The following is a 19,068-nucleotide window of genomic DNA, read 5'->3' as shown; positions in this document are numbered from 1 at the left end:
ATGCTGGAGCCTATCCCAGCTGGGACTTGAGCAAAGACCTTGTATGACTCCACTGGTGGTTCTGGTCATCCAGTGGCTGATGACGGTTTTCCGGACAAGTTAGCCTTAAAATGTGCACGTTTTCCAGTTTAGTTGCAGGATGTATTAGCATGAAGCTAAACGGGCATGCCAAATAGTCCTCATCGCAACCACCACCGGTCCCACAACATGTCTGTTTGGAGAACTATGATGTTGGATAGCCGTAAGTTGGAGACATCTACTATTTTCCCGTAGCTGCATTCCACACCAAACCCTGTTTAAGCCCTTTGACTTGGATTTCCTATGAACAGGAACACATTCCATCAGCATGGAATTAGCATAAAATAAGCCTGTGGGTAACACCATGGAAGCAGAAGAAGAAAAGACGTCTGATGATGTGACATTTAGATAACCTTCTCCCACTGCAGTACTTGGTGTTTGAGCTTTATCACGCCCAAGTATACAAAGCCAATGAAAACATGCAGTATGCGTTGGTGTGGAGATCCATTTGAATCCATTTTCCATCATTTCTAACTTGTGCAGCAAATGTTGAAGAAATCCCTGGAAGGGTTTGTTTTTATCTGTCAGCATCATCTCATGCATTGTTCTCAAAGAGTGGCTGGGCTCTTCAAGGTGACTTCATACAAAGTGGGTTGGAAGTAACCTGGGGCTTTCACCAACCTTCCAGAGATTTCCATCAGCACCAAATGCAGGCAAAGAGAAACAAGCGGCCTCCTTTGTTACCATAATTGTCTGATTGATTTCCAGAGTGACTTGTTTGATACCAGATGAAACCAGCGTCGGGCAGAGTCGGTGTTCCGTGTTTGTCTCCAACATGAGGCTCTTTGTTTGTTTGATTAGTTTGTAGGATTATTCCAAAAAACATATTAGTGACGAATATGACTGGAACATGGAACAGATCTTGATTTTTACCGTTGGGAGTTGGAGTTCTGATTAGTATGTAGTACACTCCATCATAGACTCCAAATGCTATCATCCTGAGTATACACTCCTGATCAAAATCCCAAGACCAGTTAACAAAATGGAAGAATTGACTTTTTGCACTGTTGGATCAGTGTAGCAATTAGTCCTTCCTCCACCAGTCAGGGAGTTCAAGTGTTCAACTTGTGCGTGATGGCGACTTTCCAGCTGCAGACTGCAAACACGGTCGGCACATTTGGCCGGGCAGGGAAATGCGGGAAGAGTCAGAAGCATCGGGAGAGTGCGTAGCGGCTTCTGTGTTTGGGTTCCTCGGCACATGACCCAAGGATTTGTTTGACTGTTCAATGCAGCGAGATAATGGCCGCCCATGAGCTGCTGTGTCCTGCACCGACTGGGAATGAAAGAAGGACCAGCGGAGCAAAGTGCTTGGTACCTGGATCGTGTCCACACACATTGGAAGCATGAAGATGGCGATCTGTTTTATTTTTGGATAGCAGGACTTGCTGGTCGACTTGCTAGTGTTGGGTTTCTTTGCTATTCCGTTCCAAGTACATTCCTGGTAGATTGGGAATTTGAGAGTATTTTATACCACAAATACCAATCTGGCAATCTGATTTGGGAATCCGGGTTTGGAGGTTGCCAGGAGAACGGTACATTTGGGGCTGCATTGTGCCGAGTGTGAAATTTGGTGGAGGAATTCTGGTGTGGGGTTGTTTTTCAGGAATTGGGCTTGCCCCCTTAGTTCCAGTGAAAGGAACTTTGAATGTTCCACGATACCAAAACATTTTGGACAATTCCATGCTCCCAACCTTGTGGGAACAGTTTGGAGCAGCCCCTTCCTCTTCCAACATGACCAGGGCACTAAGCCAGGTCCATAAAGACATGGATGACAGAATCTGGTGTGGATGAACTTGACCAGCTTGCACCGAGTCCTGACCTGAACCTGATAGAACACCTTTGGGATGAACTGGAGCAGAGACTTAGAGCCAGACCTTCTCCACAAACATTAGTGTGTGACCTCACCAATGTGCTTTTGGAAGAACACTCCTCAACCTTGTGGAAGCCTTCCATGAAGATGGACCGACATCATATTGAACCCTATGGGTTCCGAATAGGATGGTACTTAAGTTTCTATGTGGGTCACGGCAGGTGAGCAAATACTTTTGGTCTTATAGTGTACATACCGTTTGCATCAGAATACTGAATACTTGTCCCATAAGAAACCTGAGTGTCTTTCTGGTTTCAATCACCACTTTCAATTTGATACATATTCAATTGATCCCCAGTCATCTCCAGACACGCATTAGATTGTCCTCTCTGCTTGACGAGGATCCCGATTGATGCTTTCACGGAGAGTGCTTTTCAAAGCCAAACATACGCTGTGTCATTATTGCTCTTTTCAACGGCGTGTGCAGCAAAGATAGAAGCGCAACAAAACGAACCACTCGGGATCAATTCACCATGGCAATGGAGTCCTAGGAACATCAGCTTCTGGTGGTTCAGTCCAACCAGGCAACAGTTGATCTAAACTGTCATTGCCGTCACTTTGACACTTTGACGTACCGATTGCTGCCAGAGATGAGGTTTTTCGACAAGGCCCCGTCTCACCTCGACATGGCTTCTGCTCTCTTTTTGCATCGCATGTGCTGTTTTAGTACTTCACGTTTTGAAGTCCTCTTGAACCGGTAGTCAAATACGATGGGGTTGGCTTAGGCAACTTGACCACTTCTATTCTTCCAACTGTTGGAACATCAATTTGAGCCATACGTGTAGACCTCAACATTGCACCTGAACGCAACTCTTTGCTTTTTGGTTCACTTAAAGGATAGCTTAGCAGATGTAAATATAAATGTAAAGACGTTTCGGCTGTTTTTATTGCTATAAAATGTCAAGATGAGTCAAAGTTGACCCAACCAGCACGTAAGGGTTCATCACAGGATTGATGTGACTGTCATTCATCCCCGGCTTGTCGGATGTTGTTGTCGCTCTGCTGGAGCAAAGAAGATAGCTTTATCTGCTCTCAGCTGCGGGTCTCCCCGGGTCATGTTTCAGTAGTTTGATCCCCCAGCAGCGCGTCCACGGGGATGCAGCGGTGGCAGCAACAGGGCCCAAAAGAACATTTTATCCTCTTACAAAGGTTTATCCTTCTTCTCCTTTCTATGCTGTGGTGAAGACCACACGAGAGCCTCTTTTTCTTTGCTTGATGGGTTTATCGACTGCTGATAATGCTGATTTCTGCTGAAGGTCGTTTGGATGATGAAAAAAAACCACCCAAAAAACACAGCTCTCTAAAAAGGTAGCAGTAACCTTGGCTATTTCACAAACCAGAGCAGATGCTAATACATGAATGACAAATGTATCAAAGTATGAAAACTTTCCTCACACAGATTTAGCTTTTATTTTGTCATTTGAATACCCATTCCATAACCAAGATGACATGCGTCTGTAGACAAAGAAAAACTATTAATCTGGCACGTACGGAATATTTTACACCACGTACAACTAAAACACATTTTAACCTCTTATTTCTTTAGTTTTGTTCTAATGATATTGATATGAAATGAAATGAAGCTAACTGAGTGGTTAGCATGCAGGCCACACGGTCAGGAGATGGGAAGACCTGGGTTGGAATCTCCTCTTGGCATCCCTGTGTGGAGTTTGCATGTTCTCCCTGTGCATGCTTGACCCTCCCCCCCCATTCCAAAAACATGCTAGGTTGATTAGCCACTCCAAATTGGCTGACCACCAGTCCAGGGTGGACCCCGCCTCTCCCCCAAAGTCAGCTGGGATAGTAAAAGTGGTAGTAGAAGTAAAATTGAGCAACAAAAACTGTTGTAAGTAAAATATTTATATTTGCAATTTTGATATTTAATTTATATTTATGAATTATTTATGCATGAATTCCTCCAAGATCTACTTTGAGTCATCTTCATGAACTTAATGCAATAATGTCCAAATAAAAGTGGGACATGGCGTAGTGAGGAATGCAAGAAGTGGGTCCTGGGATTAGACCATTTGACCCCCCTCCCCTCCCCTGCTTAAACGTGTCATGCATCACACATGACGGACAAAAAGCTTGTGCAACCTGGATGGTGGGGATGAGAAGATAGGAAGTAAAATAAGTGTGACCAGACTGCCTCCTTGTGGCCATCTAGAGGAACTGCACATATATAACATAACAATAGAACATTGAATTATCTGCCCCCCATAATAAACATAATAAGGCTGTATATGAGCTGATGTGCCCCCCCCCCGTGGAGGCCCGCCTCACACTGACATAATCGCTGACCCCCTACCTAAAAAGGTGCTCGCTGTATCAGTAGATGACAAATGTCATCATCATGACCTGCACCATCACGTGGGTCCACCGCACTTTGTATTTGGAGGAGGTTTGATTCCCCAGGCAGCCTGGAATTAAAGACAAAGAGCATTTAGAAGGATGCAGGAAGGCGTGTGGTACTGTACACGGTACTGTACACAGTACATGTAGCTGACCTAGTACCGTCACAGTAGTGTTGTTGCTCCTCATTCCCTGTTTGGAGCGCAGTTTGCACAAGTACTTCCCTTGGTGGACGGACGTCACATTGGCCAGTTGCAGAGGGAGCTTATAGTTTGAGCTTCTGTTTCCATGAACAGCCTTCCAGTCGCTGCGGTTGGACGGACACGATGCGTTCAGTTCGCTCGGACAGCTCCAGGAAAACGATATCAGATCCAATTTGCTCGGGGAGGTGACCTCACACGTCAGCGTCACGTTATCGCCACAGCGGACCATGGTGTCGGGGGGGGTCTTCATCTCCATATCTGAGCATAATAGAGCATTAAAATCACATCACAGTAATCCCTCATTTATCACGGGTAATTGGTTCTCAGACATGACAGTGATAAGTGAATTTCCACTATGTAGTATTCCTTATACATTGAATATTTTTGTAATTACAGCATAGGACCTACTAAATATGTTTTTAAATATAATTAGAGCCCTCAAAACATTAAGTAGCACCCCTATAGTCACCTTTATTTATTTATATATATATATATATATATATATATATATATATATATACACACACACTAATATACGTTTAGGTCTGGCCATTGTGGGCGTGTGTACAAACTTAAGCCATTTGTGCCCCCCCACCAGTAAAATGAAGTTTCCGTCTTACTAAATAGACCTGTGGTGTTGTTTTCCTCACCAAACATCTAACACCAAATGCAGCCGCTGTTGCCTGCAGCGTCATAAGATAATTACTCCTATTATCTTTTGTTAGGGTGTCACAGTGAAACCCAAAGTGTTGCTTTTTTTCTTCTTCCAAATATAAGGACAACATTCCATAGTGTTTCTTCTTTCCATTCACTTCCAGGACTGTAGTATTTTACAAAACGCCTCACCCAAAGCGGAGACAGCCGTGATGAGGCACATGATGGAAAGGAAGTTGTAAACATGCGGCGCTCTCTTGGCGGGGGCCAAACGGCTCCTTTTCACCTGTGCAGTGGGAACACATGTCACATTCACATCTCTGACAATCCGTACGTTTCAGACGCGTTGCTGGGCCAGACTCACCATGCTGTCCGGGGGAGGCGTCCTGCAGGGTTAAGACGGTCTAGAGACTTGGTTCAGCTTTTCCCAGCAAAACTGGGAAGGAGGGACAAGAGAGGACATGCCCATGGAAGACTCTTGTTCTAGCGTGTTTACAGGAATACTACCTACCTGCATGATCAGGTGATGAGCTGTAATATGCTGCCAAATCATGTCTGAAAACTGATTTTAATATAAAAGCCAATATTGTACAGTGCTGCCAAAAAGGCTGTGTGACATCCCGTCTAAAACCCTTTCACCCTCTGCTTTTAACCAGCCCTGAGTGGCATCTGCATTATCCAATTTCACATAAACACCACAAATGATCAACAGGCTCTAATGGCTCACATGGAAACTGTTTTTATCACGTTGGAGCCATTTGGGGGATAAAAATACACACAAAAGCACACCCAGCCATTTTTATCAGAAAGCAAACACCAAACATTCGGGCAAAGGAGATCAATTCTGTACCTGTCTCTCTCAGGCTCAAAGGCGCTGTCCTCCTTCAGCTTCAAACTACCCTCTTTTACAAACTAAATATCTACATTTTGCTTAACTATGCTGAATTTATGACTAATAATAGGCCCAATGCAAGCACAAAACAGCCATGATTCCTATATTTGGGAAAAACCTCATGTGTTGCATGTGTTACATGGGGCGGAATCCCTGCGCCACCCCTTGCGGCACCCAACCAAGATAGGGCGGCACCTCTTACAGCACCCCTTACGGAACCTAACCAAAATAGGACGGCACCCCTTATTCCACCTAACCAAGACAGACGGCACCCCTTACAGCACTGAACCAAGATAGGACGGCACCCCTTACGGCACCCAAGGAAGATAGGACGGCACCCTTTATGCCACCTAACCAAGACAGACGGCACCCCTTACAGCACTGAACCAAGATAGGACGGCACCCCTTACGGCACCCAAGGAAGATAGGACGGCACCCCTTATGCCACCTAACCAAGACAGACGGCACCCAAGGAAGATAGGACAGCACCCCTTATGGCACCCAAGCAAGATAGGACAGCACCCCTTATGGCACCTAACCAAGACAGACGGCACCCCTTACAGCACCGAACCAAAATAGACGGCAACCCTTTACGGGACCCAACCAAGATAGGCCGGCACCCAAGTAAGATAGGGCAGCACCCCTTACGGCACCCAACCAAGATAGGACGGCACCCCTTATGGCGCCCAACCAAGTAGAAATCCATACGTATGATGTAATAAGCCAGCGGTAGAATGTGTACTGTAATGATAGAGGTGGCCGCCAGGTGTCAGTAAAGTTACATTGATGAGCCTACAGGTGATTCCATACAGGCTTGCCAAGTGTTCTTCATTGATTTCTGCTGACTGGTGCCCCCCCCCCCCCCCCCTGCACTGTTGGGTCAATGCTTTACTCACTGGTGTCGGCATAGGAGCTGGATCCATTAACCATAATGATGATGATGATGATAAGAATGAGACCTTGGCTGGGGTCTTCTGAGAAGGAAGGTTATGGTTATGAGAAGAAGTGTTTGGAGTGTTGGCCAGTGTTGTTTTGAAGTATTGAGGAGTGCATGCATTGATGTATCCCCAAGGATGATTGCCGTATTGACTGCCGTCCTCCATGCGGGTCAATATGTGCTTATTTCCAACTCTTCTCTGCCTGTGTTGTTGACATTGATTTGTTTGTGACAGACAAGCATCTTGTGCCTTCATTGCCTTCATTATCCATGCCCTACATCTGCCATCTTCTCCTCTTTGCTCCAGAGACATGATTACCTGCGCCGTGGCGGCCATCTGAAGTGGGCTTAAGCAAGGCTACTGTAACCTTGGTCCGGGAGTTACTTTACCTTTGGTTGGGGTCATGATGAGGTCACTGAAACAGGCAGTGGAATGGTACTCCAGTGGGGGGGGGGGGGGATTTGATCTCTTTTAGGGGAACCGGTTTCTTCCCTTACCCCGTTGCAGCCCTGGTCCTGATCCAGTCCGACTTGTGGCAAAAAGACCCTGACTGACACCGGTAGGCAATTCAAACTTTATTTGTTTGTTTCTCATATTACAACTGTAAAGTATTTTAAAAATACTTCTACTGCTACTACATTTTCCCTCCTAATATTACAGTTTTATTCTCATAAAATGACAACATTTTGTCATGAGATTACACGTTTCTCTCAATATTTTGACTTTATTCTGCTGATATTTTATATATATATAGATATTATAGTTTTTCTATTTCTATTCTAGTCCATTCTAGTCCATTCTAGTCCATTCTAGTGTATCCTGCCTTGTGTGCAGAGACAGAACTCCTGATCAACTGGAGCCTGTTCCCCTTCCCGTCGCTAGATGGCGCCATCATCAGCCTCCACAGACAGCCAACCTCTCCAGCGCTGTCTTCCCGCGTCCTGGAGGACCAGCACACGGAGTCAGGATGCGGCTCCAACATCCGCCAGCGTGTGTAGTCGCATGAGGCGGTTAAAGCGCCCCCACCCCGGCATCACCCGGCATCGTCCCGGCGTGGACGAGAGCGCGTAAAGGGCGGAAGTTCGGCGCTCGACGATGGCACGCTCCATCACCGGCCGCCACTCGGCTTTAAAGTTGCACGTTCGAGTCCGGAGCTCCCACACTCCCGCGTCACGGTGAATGGACCCGCGCGGCCGCGATGAGCTGCGACCTTTCCACGATGACGAGGAGATGCCTTCTCACTTTCAGGCCGTTCAGGTAAGAACATGCAAGAAGTCCGACATTGTGGACTTTTATTTGGCCTGTTTAGTCACTTATTTTGTTGGTGATGACGTCAGTACACCCAGTGGACGCTTCATTAGGAACACCTAATCAGCAAAATGTCTTCTCCATAGTAATAATATGACATGTTATGTAATATGTACTAATATACGGCATGTATTGGGGGTGTCTAATATTTGGACTCTAACGGTGGTCTGGTTTGCCAAGTTGACGTGTAAAAAGGAGTAGGAAGAAGCAGATCTGATTCAATCCCACACACCATCATCATAACTTTATATGTTGACACCTACAATAATATAATAATTATAATAATAATTCTCCAATGATGATCGACTTTGTACATTAAGAACAACAAAACATCAAATGACATAAAAAGTTGAAGAAATGATGAAATGGGAAAATATGAATAATATGTTGAAATGACTGTGATTGCGTTATGTATGCGTGCCTAACATTCTGGGCGGTGAGCCTGTATTAGCGTGGACAGTGATGGGGGGTTTGGGGGGGGGTCTCCTGTAGCGGAACACGATGATTGATAGAGTCGCCTGTCACATTCCTGATCGCATCTTCCGTTTCCAGTTTTCCCGTTCTGCTCATCGGAATTGCACGGCTGAGTGTCTGTCGGCGTCACTACGGCGAAAGCGCTTTACGGTTCGCCGATGGTCTTCGTGAAATGCTGGGCGCTCTTCATTGATCATCAATCGGACCCGCTTTCCTTCCAGATGGCTTTTTGGGTGTTTGTTGTTTAGCTTGTTGTAGCTTGGGCATACTGGTGTTGTTATGGCAACTGAAAAAGTTGGAATCCATGTGTTTGGAACGGCACACTCAAGGGGGCTCAGCTCGGGGTTATTAGGTAGCGCCTCGTCTCCCCAGTGGACCTCAACTTAAGCAACTTTGACAGGAAGTAATTCCCGGTTTTTCATTTGCATACAGTCTGTTAGTTCAGCTCTAAACTTCCTCTTCCTCTCTGCTTCCAGAATCTTTGTGGTCGGGATCGGCTTCTTCAGCCTGTGCTTTCTAATGACCTCTCTCGGGGGCCAGTTCTCAGCCAAGCGACCCGCCGAGTCCCCCTTCGCCACGCGGGCCGAAGGTAAGCCCCCCCGGCTCCCCAGCGTTGTGATCCGTGCTGGTAATGAACAAGCCGGCAGCGTGCTGAGAGCTGCGTGGCGCTTCCTTGATTGCTGGCGGACCCCCCCGCTCTGTTCATCAGAGTCCATCATGTCTACCTTCTGTCCCGAGACAGGCTTCTATCTGTACCTATGGTGCCTCTCTTTGCATGTAGACTTTGGATGCTTCTCTCTGGATTTGTTTGGACGATCCTTTGGAGCATATTCATCCCAGCCAGGATGACCGCCGTGCTTTCACCCCCCAGCACTGACCTACTGTTTTCCTGATTAGGGAAGTTTTTTCCCCAAGAGTTACTTTGAAAACAAGTTGGCAACTTTATTGACACAAATTCCATGGATGAATTCCATACAGGGGGTCTTTGGTGACGGATGAGTTCTGGACCGCCCTGACTGTCGAGTTTTAGTATGAGCCGGAAGCTATACCTTATATTCCTTATTACTTTGTTAAAGGATGGCTGCACGGTGGTCGAGTGGTTAGCGCACAAACCTCACAGCTAGGAGACCAGGGTTCAATCCCACCCATGTTCTCCCCGTGCATGCGTGGGTTTTCTCCAAGTACTCTGGTTTCCTCCCACATTCCAAAAACATGCTAGGTTAATTGTCGACTCCAAATTCAGTCCATAGGTATGAATGTGAGTGTGAATGGTTGTTTGTCTATATGTGCCCTGTGAATGGCTGGCCACCAGGGTGTAAGACGGCTGGGATAGGCTCCAGCATCCCCTGCGGTAATGAATGAACTTCGTTGAAATCCTTTCCCACTTTTCTTCCCAGGTAGAAGCCGTCATAGCGTCAAGGAGGGCCTTGTGTTTGCCCCCATTTTAACCCCCCACGGGTGCAATAACCATATAACTTAACTCCACATCCCGCCTGACTGCCGCATGTGTACGTTAGCGTACGTATGCGTTGCAATTGATAGCGATCACAAAGGGCGCCGTGTTCTTTATCGCAGTGACGGGTTCCGGCTGGAAGTGGACATTCGGAGTATTACCCGGAGAGAAAGCCGGTTATCTTTCTCAGCACGGTGTCAGTGTTTCCGCTTCGTGGCCGTGCATAGAAACGTCTACAGCAGGGGGGCGGGGGGGGGGGCAGTGTTAGCTTTTGGACCGCCGTTTCACCTTTTATCAGTGTCTGACATGCTGTTGACTCTGCATCTCCGTCTGTCCGTCACAGATCATTTGTTCGTACTTTGTTGATGAAATAATTGCCGGAGCTCCATTATCCGTACGCACTCCGAGCCTTGGGAGTAGTAGAGATAGCAGCCTTGTTGGATGGCTTTGCTTGCTAGGGTGAATAACGGGAGCCAGGGGCGCACGTTTAAGTGTAGTAAACAGGGGACGCTCCAGCGATGTGCGTTGGGTGCCATTACGGGAAACAATTGAAAGGTTGTTGCTCATTAACGAGGCTCTATATGCAGAGTCGGAGGCTCGTAGACGACAGGAGAGCTGTCTGATTCATTTAGCGCTCACACGCTATAGTCAAGGGAAGGCTTGCTCGGCCTTCAGCTCATTAAAATCAGTCTTACTGCGAGCCGCCGAGCATCAATCTATGTAAATCCCCACGCTTATTTGCTGTATATGTGTGGAGGGTACTGTACATAAACATGGCGGACGAAGCTCCTCGCTTGTACGCACGCCACACACCTCCGTGGCTACGTATCCCGCCTGAAGCTCCGGCTGTGCTGAGCCCATGTTATGACTCATGACACACACACACACACACACACACACACACGTAGTCGGGCAGAAAATCATACGGAATACAAATCAAATGAAACCCAGCAGGGAACGCCGTCCATGACAGCGAGTGCAAAAGGTGTTAAGAGAAATCTGTCGTTATTTTCTTCCCAAGCTGCTTCACCGCAGAAGACTTTCCCTGCCGACCCATTCCATTCCTTTCCCGTTTTTGCATAAGCAACATAAACACCAGATGCTGCCTTTTTGCCCTGGTGCAAGGCACTCTTTGCAACGCTGCCTTTCCAACGTGAGCAGTCGTCATTGTGGGCGGACTTCCCGCCCCCGACAGAACGTGAGCTACGGTGGAGCTACCTTAACCCGCACAGAAAACTTTCTAGAACTTCCAAGTTGTAGATGTAGATGTTGATGTAGTTGATGTAGATGTAGATGTAGATGTAGATGTAGATGTAGATGTAGATGTAGTTGATGTTGATGTTGATGTAGATGTTGATGTAGATGTTGATTGAGTGGTCTCCTGGGCGTACCACCGGGAAGGAACAACTTCATTGCAACGGTTCCTGTAAATTAGCTGGAGAACATCGTTATTTGATCGAGTGTTTAGTGCGCAGACCTCACAGCTCAGAGACCAGGGTTCAATTCCACCCTCGGCCATCTCTGTGTGGAGTTTGCATGTTCTCCCCGTGCATGCGTGGGTTTTCTCCGGGTACTCCGGTTTCCTCCCACATTCCAAAAACATGCTAGATTAATTAGCCGCTCCAAATTGTCCATAGGTATGAATGTGAGTGTGAATGGTTGTTTGTCTATATGTGCCCTGTGATTGGCTGGCCACCAGTCCAGGGTGTACCCCGCCTCACGCCCGAAGACAGCTGGGATAGGCTCCAGCACCCCCCACGACCGTCAGATGTTTTGAAGAGCTCAAAGTGGGTCAGGAAGTTCAGTCTCGGTTCAGGTAATGTTGATTTTTCATGCATGCAAGACAGGAAATATGTTTATGCAAATGATCATCATATCGTCCTGGTTTGCCACAATGGAAGCACGCAGCGCATGAAAGAGGATGCAACTCGTAATAAGTCATATCCTCATTGTTTGGCGCGACAGGCTGCGTGCTTTAATAGCCGGAAGCTTTATCAGCCGAGCTCCGTGTTTGGCCGAGCCCGACTTTGGCGTCTGAGGACAGCGATGCATCATCTTCCGAGCAGCCAGCGACAATGAGCTGTGACTGTGGCGTGGATGCTAATAAGACACAGCTAAACAAAGGCGGCGTCTCGCATCTGCGGACGGCGTCGGCTTCTAATTGAAGCCATTAAAATCGTGCGGCGTCTTTCCATTTCCGACATGTCAGCCGTAATAAGAGGCTGGAGTTGAGTGACAGTCGGTCTCTGCTCTGATAGCTTCTGGACCCCCCCCCCTCCACCCCCTCGGTGCTGCCAAAACTCCACCTCAATCAGCCCCCCCCGTAATGAATATTGGAATTAGGAGTGAAAGCGGAAGGAAGACGCTGACTGTGTGCGAGTTCAAATCTTGGTCACACGCGAGAATGAGAATGTGGACCCGAGTGTCTCCAAACAAATAAAATACTGAACGGGACTCCAAAGTAACAGGAAGTGGGCGGGGACAAAGAAAGGCTTTTACCGTGGACGTGGAAGTGGACATCAAGAAACATCATCAGAAGCTCCGAGAGAGGAGACCCACCTGCTGGTCTGACTGGTGACGTCTAATGGCCTTGGTGTATAACTCCTTAGGAGGCCCTTTTGTTTAACTCCTTAGGGGGCCCTGGTGTTTAACTCCTTAGGGGGCCCTGGTGTTTAACTCCTTAGGGGGCCCTGGTGTATAACTCCTTAGGGGGCCCTGGTGTATAACTCCTTAGGGGGCCCTGGTGTTTAACTCCTTAGGGGGCCCTGGTGTTTAACTCCTTAGGAGGCCCTGGTGTTTAACTCCTTAGGGGGCCCTGGTGTTTAACTCCTTAGGAGGCCCTGGTGGGGGGCCCTGGTGAATAATTCCTTAAGGGGCCCTGGTGGGGGGCCCTGGTGAATAATTCCTTAGGGGGCCCTGGTGTATAACTCCTTCGGGGGCCCTGGTGTATAACTCCTTCGGGGGCCCTGGTGTATAACTCCTTCGGGGGCCCTGGTGTATAACTCCTTCGGGGGCCCTGGTGTATAACTCCTTCGGGGGCCCTGGTGTATAACTCCTTCGGGGGCCCTGGTGTATAACTCCTTAGGGGCCCTGGTGTTTAACTCCTTCGGGGGCCCTGATGTTTAACTCCTTCCGGGGCCCTGATGTTTAACTCCTTCCGGGGCCCTGATGTTTAACTCCTTCCGGGGCCCTGGTGTATAACTCCTTCGGGGACCCTGGTGTATAACTCCTTCGGGGACCCTGGTGTATAACTCCTTCGGGGGCCCTGGTGTTTAACTCCTTAGGAGGGCCCTGGTGTTTAACTCCTTAGGAGGGCCCTGATGTTTAACTCCTTCGGGGCCCTGATGTTTAACTCCTTTGGGGCCCTGGTGTTTAACTCCTTAGGGGGGGGCCTGGTGTTTAACTCCTTAGGGGGCCCTGGTGTTTAACTCCTTAGGATGGCAAGGTTTAAGTGTTGAAACCCCACAACTCGCCACCGACAGCCGGTTGTCCTTTCTGCTATAACTCCCAACTTTTGTCGTCCTGTAGGAGTTTCCTGTGTGCCGCTGACGTTGTCTATAAATAGTGTGGAAGGGCTGCACCAACTCTGGTTGTGCTATGTGAGTGTATGTGTGCCAAGCAGGCCTGCCATGATTTGAACCTGTTAAATGTCTGCGTAAAATGCGGCTCTACGCTGTACAGATTTAGCGTTTGGCAGCACGGCCAGGGTTCAGTAACACGGAGATGGAATATAAGAAGAGGTTCGATATTAATGATGCTGTGGCATCACCGTAATGGAGTCGTTAAAGGAGATTAGCTGCAGCCTTTAAGCTCTTTATTAACCAGCAGATGAGGAATCACACAGCCGAGCCTCCACGCCGGCCAGGTATCACCTCAACTCTACTCGGTAACACAAGCGTTCCTACGAGCGAGTAATGGAGGGTTGATTGCACGCGTACGCTATATAAGGCCCGGTGCTAAAAATGTAGTGTGTAGGAAGAAAGGGTGTTTGGTGTCGGTAATGGTGATTTATGAGAAGCATTACTGTGAAGAATTGTGAGTTCTCCTTCCCACACTTAAGCCCAGAGGCTCCCAGATTTACTGCAGCACTGCAGCTCACAGACCAGCCAACTTAGAGCAAACATCGGGGGTCCTTTTCCGGTACCCACAGATTCTTATTAAAAGTACGAGCAGGCAAAGATAGCCTCAAAGTGAAACGTTACCGGCTGGGAAAAAACAGAGTCAAATGTGCCAGAGCAAAGGTGTTTGGTTTGGCTTGAATGTCGGATGTGCTATGCCGCCCTGCGTCCACGGAGGTCGGAGGTGTCAGGAAAGGTACCACAAGGATAACCGTCTTATGGCGGCTAAGCATTCGTAGGAAAGCCACTTTTGAACAGGAGGCTTGACCACGCCTTCATTCTGCTATAGAACCAACACGCCCGGGTGCCGAGACGGATGCCCACACCGAAACGTGTTGTCATCCAGCCTCTTTGGTAGAGAGAGAGTAGAGGATGTCGATATATTGAGCCCGGCAAAATGACCGAGTTTGTTTTAATTGTCATGTGGTTAATTGATTCATTGATTATGGTGACAGGCGTATTTATGAACCGCTGTATGAATAGCTTTCGTTCTTTCTGTTTTATTGTCCTGTTTGGCTTCAATCATTCTTAAGTCTTTGTCAGACTTCCACAACAACGCCGTCTGGAGAAGAATCCATTTTATCTCTTTCTTTCACAGAAGTGAAAAATGGTCCAACTGTTGAATTATTGAGCTTCCGTCGGCCTATTTGACTAGGAAGACATATTTATCTCCAATACGCCAGCCATACTTTTCACTCGTGTACGGAAATTCTCCTGCAACTTTTGGCTGAACCTTGAACTTTAAACCTCAGTGTCGCACAAGTATTCTTGTACACAGTACACAGTACACAGAGAGCAAAGCGCTTTATTTGGCTTCTTTTTCCGAGTACTGGAGATGTAATAAGATTTCCCCGAGGGGAGAGGTGGCTGCAGGAAGGAAGTCTAGCAGTTTGCAAACCAAGGAACGCCAGGCTGAACATTTACTTTCACCTCAGGCAGCCTCAAATCCACTTCAGGGCTACAGAAGCCTGATTACTGTTTTTATTCATTCAGATTATTTTCTCAAGGTCAAGGACGGGTTGGAACCTTTGGCAGCTGACCTTGGTCAAATTCGGTATTTTTGTTCTTAAATTCTTAGCTTTTGGGAAACTGTGACCAGGGTGAAGTCTTCCAAAAAGAAAACTTGATGTGTTTTTAATGGTGCAAATTTAGGGTGTTTAAATTGTACTAACGAATACAACCTTTTAGAAGGTATTGGTATTGGTGGTAAGGTATTGGTGTATTGTATGCAGTAGCAGTACATGGCCGTCCCGACTAGTTGTGTCCACTAATTTCCATCCTAACCTTAGGGCCTTAGGGCCTAAAGATGGGCTTATTTGGTCATATGGGGGTCCAAGGCAAACCCAGTCATTGGGGGCCTCGCTTCCTTGTCCTGACTGGTTTTATTCTCCCCTCAGAACAAGGTCTTTGGTGTGGGTGGTATAAAATGCTGGTTACATGACCATGTTTTTAACACCCTCTCCCAAAAACACTTTTACATATTACTGACTGGTGACGTGTGGGCCAGCACTGCTGATTCTGAAGGCCCTGGGTAGATTACATCAATGTGGCAACACGCAGAAGCTGAAATCTGATTAGACAAAAAAGCATCCACATGCACTCCCGGACGTAGTGCACTAGCACCCCTGGGTTTGGTGGACTGGTCTCAGGGCGGGGGCTAGCAGGGTGCGTGCCTGGAGACTTCTATAAGTCCTACTATTTTCATGACCAACTGGTAAAGTCCCAAAGATGGACTGGTTAATGATGTACGTAAAATGTGTGATTGTCCTCCCTGGTAGCATCGATGGTCCTCCTCCAACTTCCATGCCTGGTGGGATACGTTATGTAGCACCAGGACGCAGGCTTAAGAAAGACTTTAAACCTGAAAGTGTTTTCTTAGTAGCCAGGATTCCCTCCCTGTGCTGACTCTGATGCTACGGTGTGTTAATTAGCGTTCAGAGCTCAGTGCGATGAAAGAAAACACCGCAGGGTTAGGACCTGGACGTGTTGCCATGCAGTCCCTGACCCTGCGGCCCGGTGCTGTAGGCTTAATTGACGCGGTGTTTGCTAACGGCACTAGACCACCGGCCAGGTCATTAATTATTTGAGCCGAGCAAGAAAGCAAAACCAATACTGTCAGAATAAAATGCTGATTGTGCTCCCCCCACCCCCACCACCACCACCCCCGCCCCCTTCCAGCTTCCAGTGAGCTGTTGGTTTAGTAATGAAGGACAGGGAAAAAGTTCAATAAAGTAGCTTTAGCCTTGGTGTGTTTTTGCTGTGTGGAAAAAAGAATTCATATCAGAAGAATAGGATGCATTTTATGTTGCTGTTATTGTTTGTCAAATAAATAAAAATATGAGTTTTATATATGATTATCATGCTGCCTGTCTTATCCCTTTGCTTTTTAGTATTCGGGGGCCAGGAATCCCGCAGCGTGCTAAGGAAGATCAGTGACATGCTGGAGGTCATTCTGAAGAGGATGGACGCTCTGTCCAGGTTGGGTAACTCCACTGAAACCCACAAGCTGGACGAGCTGGCCTCGGTCCTGGACAGGTAAGCCAAGCACGTGTCCTTCGCTGGCTTCTTCTGTGTACTATGGACACGCCAAGTTAGCACAACACCTGATGACTGACCTCCAGCAAGCTCCTTCAACCTAAAAAATGTCCAATAATCGAGAAGCGCCGGCCTTAAGTAATGGTGGGGGCTATATTCATGAGGCGTGGTCAACGGGGTACCGTGTCTGGCCTAGGATCTGGGATCTAGGATCTACCACTCAGTGTCTGTGTCTGTAGAACTCCCAAGTTCTCCAAGCCCCCTCGGAGCATGCCAAGGTGTGGTCAGTTTCTACGTGGTAAACAACCCGATCGGTTAAAAAGACCCTCATCGTCTTTTAGGCTGTCGTTCTCCTTTCTGACTTGAGCTCCGTGTTGGAACCACATCTGCTGCAACTTGACGTTCTTTGTTCTTTGTTGGCTTTCACTTTGTCTTTTAGTCTGACTTTTCTAGTCTGTTCATATCAGCTTCTGCTGTCAGTGACTTTACTCGGCTGTCTGGTATCTGGCTTGCACAGCACATCTCAGTGGCTTTGTCTGGAGTTAGATCTTCCTCTTAGCTGCGTGCCTCGTTAGTAATGCCACACACTATAACGCTAACAGGTTGCTTTTCAGCTCTTGTGAAGAACAAGCGTGTTTTCTCTGGGCTCTCGATCCTGAAAATCCACAATCCATCCAGTCCTCAAACATGAATTATGTTCTTCTCAGTGTCCCTAAACGTGACATGTGATGTACTCTAATGGCTCCTCTCCATGATGGGATGAGGAGTTGGACACTGAATTTTGGATTTCTACAAAAAAGCTCAAAACGCTGAATCCAGCTTCTTCTGAGACCACGTTACATTCATGAGGCATGATGGCCCAGGGTCTTTATGAATGTACTTTAATGGGGTCCGTGCAATCTCGGGATCTAGCAACACAGTTTACGACACCCACGGCCTGTCCTAAACTCTCTTGGGCGTTCCAGACCTGCCTGTGGTCACGGTCCGTAGCGTCCGCCCACCACCTCCACCCTTGCATCCATAACAGCATAAGAGATGCTGAGACCGTTCATCCAATGCACGGCCCCATGGTACACGGATCCGGATCCAAGCCCTCCATGGAACCAATCTGGACATTCTTCCCGGCATCCGAGTTCCAATAGTAGCTTAACTTTTTTAGTATTGATTGTTGTATTGGTTCCAGACCAAGGAAGTGGACCAATGGAAGCGGACCAATGGAAGCGGACCAATGGAAGCGGACCAATGGAAGCGGACCAATGGAAGCGGACCAATGGAAGCGGACCAATGGAAGCGGACCAATGGAAGCGGACCAATGGAAGCGGACCAATGGAAGCGGACCAATGGAAGCGGACCAATGGAAGCGGACCAATGGAAACGGACCAATGGAAGCGGACCAATGGAAACGGACCAATGGAAGCGGACCAATGGAAGCGGACCAATGGAAGCGGACCAATGGAAGCAGACCAACGGAAGCAGACCAAGGAAACAATAAGAGCACTGGTCTTATATGACATGTCGGAGCCGCCAGCCCAGATGAGTGTGGTTACCATAGCAACAGACCTCTCATACTTGAATCTACTCAGAGTTGGAGTAAAGGCGGCCCCCGCCTCTTTATGCGCCGTCCATTCCCATCACTCCTCCACAGCGCTAAGAGGAAGTATCTCCTTTTCACATCACTTACGTGCTCGAACACACGGTAGCGTCATCGCCTGGCGAATACTCTCGGACGCCGCCATCGTACCGTCACGTGTAGTAGTACCAGGCGCTGCTTCAATGTACAATTTGGCCACAAAGTACTGATCACTACACTTTTTTATGTCAGACTACAACCTCAACGCAAAATGTTGCATGTCGTCCTGCGGGGTCGTCGTTCCGGACGTACCAAACGGTGTTTTTTGCCGCTAATGACATCGCCCGCATGAGTGAGACCTCGTCAAAATGCGCCGTGCTCCGCAGAGCAACAAGCTCGGTATGGAACCCTCACCTTCGGGTCGTAAATATACACACCTGCCAACCATGAAGAAATGTTATGTGATTGGTACACATAACACACATACCCCCCCCGCGACACATACCCCCACACTTCACCGCACTGCACTCAGACGAGACGGTCAAGCTCCATGGAAATACCTTAGAGATGGGACTCAAGTGGGAATATTGGAATGCTACAAACGTCCCAATGATGCATTGAAT

General features: G+C 47.8%; 2 protein-coding genes across 2 annotated transcripts in view; one reads left to right on the top strand and one right to left on the bottom strand.

Annotated features, from left to right (window-relative positions):
- Window positions 1–3,669: 3,669 nt before the first annotated feature.
- On the bottom strand, window positions 3,670–5,522 carry LOC144901855 (uncharacterized). The gene is made up of 3 exons (XM_078797174.1): window positions 5,350–5,522; window positions 4,456–4,761; window positions 3,670–4,368 (listed from the first exon to the last, which is right to left on the bottom strand). The coding sequence occupies exons 1-3, from the start codon at window positions 5,378–5,380 to the stop codon at window positions 4,277–4,279; spliced, it is 429 nt and encodes a 142-aa protein (XP_078653300.1). The 5' UTR covers window positions 5,381–5,522; the 3' UTR covers window positions 3,670–4,276.
- A 1,461-nt stretch (window positions 5,523–6,983) lies between these two features.
- mgat5b (alpha-1,6-mannosylglycoprotein 6-beta-N-acetylglucosaminyltransferase B) overlaps window positions 6,984–19,068 on the top strand; it is a 42,615-nt gene continuing 30,530 nt past the window's right edge. Inside the window, exons 1-4 of the mRNA XM_078797175.1 lie at window positions 6,984–7,546; window positions 7,822–8,244; window positions 9,246–9,358; window positions 16,731–16,875. Of these exons, the coding sequence (XP_078653301.1) occupies window positions 8,186–8,244; window positions 9,246–9,358; window positions 16,731–16,875 (317 nt within the window). The 5' untranslated portion in view covers window positions 6,984–7,546; window positions 7,822–8,185. The remainder of the gene's footprint in view (window positions 7,547–7,821; window positions 8,245–9,245; window positions 9,359–16,730; window positions 16,876–19,068) is intronic.

This window comes from Doryrhamphus excisus, linkage group LG16 (assembly GCF_037039965.1).
Source record: "Doryrhamphus excisus strain RoL-2023G ecotype Guam linkage group LG16, RoL_Dexc_Guam_v1.1, whole genome shotgun sequence".
In the NCBI taxonomy this organism is placed as follows: Eukaryota; Metazoa; Chordata; class Actinopteri; order Syngnathiformes; family Syngnathidae; genus Doryrhamphus; species Doryrhamphus excisus.
Note: the sequence above shows the minus strand (reverse complement) of the source record. Positions and strands in the feature narration are given on the sequence as shown.